The sequence below is a fragment of the Octodon degus genome, unplaced genomic scaffold (assembly GCF_000260255.1).
Source record: "Octodon degus isolate 3935 unplaced genomic scaffold, OctDeg1.0 scaffold00016, whole genome shotgun sequence".
In the NCBI taxonomy this organism is placed as follows: domain Eukaryota; kingdom Metazoa; phylum Chordata; class Mammalia; order Rodentia; family Octodontidae; genus Octodon; species Octodon degus.
The window spans coordinates 15,908,235-15,911,723 of record NW_004524592.1 but is presented as its reverse complement, the minus strand read 5'-3'; the positions used below and the strand labels follow the sequence as shown (position 1 = coordinate 15,911,723).

General features: G+C 44.5%; 1 protein-coding gene across 4 annotated transcripts in view; it reads left to right on the top strand.

Moving 5' to 3' along the window:
- Positions 1 to 3,489, top strand: part of Kiaa2012 (KIAA2012 ortholog) — a 126,945-nt gene that overhangs the window by 44,125 nt on the left and 79,331 nt on the right. For all 4 annotated transcript variants that reach the window (XM_023710014.1, XM_023710016.1, XM_023710015.1 and 1 more), the window contains one exon: positions 2,548 to 2,688. In XM_023710014.1, the coding sequence (XP_023565782.1) occupies positions 2,548 to 2,688 (141 nt within the window). The remainder of the gene's footprint in view (positions 1 to 2,547; positions 2,689 to 3,489) is intronic.

Sequence of the window (3,489 nt, the reverse complement as noted above, 5' to 3'; positions counted from 1 at the left end):
AAGAAGAAGAAGAAGAAGAAGAAGAAGAAGAAGAAGAAGAAGAAGAAGAAGAAGAAGAAGAAGAAGAAGAAGAAGAAGAAGAAGAAGCTGGAGCTCAGTGTTACCTGCTTGAGCTTAAACTTCTCAGAAGTCTGTGCCTAGCCCATGCCCTCCCAACTACTATCTCTTGTAGACATCTCTCACCCACTCACTAGGATAAGATGACACCAAAACCCCTAGTCTTGAACAATTAGCTCTTTCCCAAATGGCTCCTGATTAAATCCTCTCCAATGTGGCAGGTGCTGCACTGGATTTCTTTTCCAACTCTAGCTTACTAGCCAGAGGAGTCACTTTCAAAGTAAAACCCCACAGTGTCTTCCCAGTTTCCAGCAGCCATGTGCTTTTCTTGGGTCCAGGGCTATCAACCTAGTCAATTTTTATTCCATGAAGCTGTAGACCCATTCTGGGTTCATCTTGTGTCAGTCAGGTTCCCTGTTTCTTGGAGGAAGGATCAACTTTCCAGACTTCGTTCTTTTCTCTGCATTGTGCTTAGGAAGGCATTCTGGAGATGGCTTTTCACTGAGCTCCCCTGTTATAAGGAGAAATTCTTTCTGACCTTCCTACATCATTCTAGAGTTCTCCTGTCCATGACAGGTGCTTGTTTTGAGACTTCACTGGAGAGTCCAAAGTAAAAGATGGCTCTAATTTTGAGGTCTGAACTTTCTAGAAACCTTATCAGAAATCACCACTGATTTCTTAGACAGTTTTAATTTCTGGGACATATGAGCAGCCATTTTGTTCTAAGGATCTTTGACATTATCATTACGAAGAACACCTAACTGTTGAGTATAAGATACCAGTCATGCCAGGCAGGAGGCAGAAGCGAGGTGTGTATGGTCAGAAATCTTTATTGTGATTTTTGTAGTAGGGAGACAAGGAAAATAGGCTAAGCAAATTTAGGATTGATTCATTTGAATACTGTGGTGGACTCTAGGGTATCAGTGAGCCTACCCTTAATTGTCTGCTACTAGCCCAAGGTGATTATGGCAAGGGATAGTGGTCTGTGCATATAATTGCTCAATAAAGAAGGTGGTTATCAGTTAGGACTCTGGATTGGCGGGTTTGGATATGACAAGTTCACTCATTGACAAGTCATTTGTATCTTCAGGAATTGGTTTGCCATGAGAGGGATAGTCAATAGGCCCAGATGTTGAAACATCAAACAAAAAGACAACTTGATACAAGACTACTCACAAGAGTAGTTTGAGTCCAACTGCTTTCCACAATGACACTGACAGGTAGATTGGGAAGACCACCAGGCCAGATTCTTAAAGATACTAGAGAGAATGAGCTTGCCAGCACACTGTCATGTGAAAGACAGCAATAACATAAAGGCAGTGAACCTACCAGGTCCTTCCTCTTTTCTTCCATTATGCGTCAACAAGGCCTCTTACAGTTACAAGTGCCAGAGGGCCGGCAAGATAGCTCAGTGGACTAAGCACTTGCTTAGGCAAGTGCAGGGACCAGGGTTCAATCCCAGGTACCACATACTACGATAGCCCCATCTCCAGGCACAGGGAGCCAGGCACTGAGAACAAATATGGTGGCACATGCCTATAATCCCAGTGCTGGGAGGCTGAAAACAGGAGGATCACTATGAGTCTGAGCTACATAGTGAGACCGTGTTCCAAATACATTTTTTAAAAAAAGTGTGAGAAGCCTGCCTCAAACCATGGTAGGAAGTGAGGGAGGGCAGGAGGGAAGGAAGGAGGGAGGGGAAAGAGCTTGTACAAGAATGGGCTAACTCCAAGATTTCAGAAAATATCATCTGGTGCCCATCAACAGAAAAATGCATAAAGAAAATGTGGCATACATACATATACAATAGAATGTTGTTCTGCCACAAAGAGGAATTAAATTATGTTATTTGCAGGATAATGGAACTAGAGGGCTAATGCTAAGTGAAATAAGTCAGACACAGAGCATTAAGTACTATGTGGTTTCTCTTACATGAGAAACCTAAAAGATGAGTAATGAATACAAGTAAAATAAAAAAGAAATAGTAGAAAATAAGAAGGCAGACCCTTAACAGACGGGGACAGGTTTTGGGGAGGGGAGAGATAAGAGTAGAGGATAAAGGAATCAAAAGTGACTAAGATTAGTTACATGTGTGTACTAATTCCCCAAAATGAGTATCAGTATAGTGTACTACAAACATGCACAATAAAAGAAAATCTCATCTGGGCAGGCAGCATTCAGCTAAATCTCTTGACACTGTAAGCCTCTCTTCCCCATGACTTACCTGGTGCCACAAAGACGCCCTCCTGCTGTCCCTTGCTCAGCTCAGCAGAAGGGATTTGCCTCTTGAGAGCTCCTGCCAAAGTGCCAAGAGTATACCACTGTGTCCACTCTGGGGGCAGTAGAGGTCCTCTGGAAATGCGGGTTTCAGGCCCACGCCACCCAGAAAGCACAGCATAAGCAGTGCGGGGGCTGAGTCTCCACTGCAGAAAGAAAGACACTGGGGGAAAACAGAACCTCTACTCCAACCTGCTTCTCTTTGCCTTCTAGGTGCTCCACTTCCTGAGTCTGAAACAGGAGAGACAAGGCCTGTATGGAGGCCTTGCCTGAAACACGTCTCCTCCAAAAAGCGGAGGGTGATCAGCGTGCATCTCCCAGTGCACGAAAGCAGAGAGACGCCCTCTCCCCCAGGTAGCTACCCCCTCCCACCAGCACCCTGCAGGCATCTCAGTCCAAGGGGCAGGAAGCCAGACAGACCAGGGAAGCCAGAGGCTGAGGCGGGCTCAGTGCAGCCCAGCCGCCTAAAGACACCTCTTGCCCCGCAGCAGCTGCCTTGCCCAAGTACTTCAGCACAACTGACCATGCATCTGGCTCACAATAACTTAGGAAATCATCCCCTGCTGAGCTTTCTGGCTGCAAATGGAACATGGCACCAGATTCACCAGCACACTGCTGCCAGCTTTTACAGTTAATCTTGCTTTTCAGCAATGAAATTTATTTTCTAATCTGTTTATAAATATATACTCACTCATTTAAAAGTCCATAATATCAATAAAATGCTTCACTCCAAATTTTCAGAGCATTCTATGGTCACTTGAAATTACACAACGGATTCATCCAAATGTGTATTTTAATATGTGATATAGTTTGGAAGTAATGGGCCATATTTAGGAAGCTCACAGTTTTCACAAAACCAAAAACTGAGCCTCTTTTCCAAAAGACACAGGCAAGGTGATCTCCCTGCCTCAGCTTCCCAGCATGTTGACATTACAGTCAGATACCACCACAACCAGTTTGCTTGCTTATTTATGTGTTTATTTGTTTGTTTTGTGGCTGGGGCTCACTAAATTACCCAGTCTGTCCTAGAACTTGAGATTTGCCTATGTCAGCCTCCCAAGTACCTAGGATCACAGGCTTATGCCACCACGCCCAGCTGTGTTCTTATTTTGAGTATATTATCTTAGCTGCTCCTTACAGCAATCCCAAGGGGCC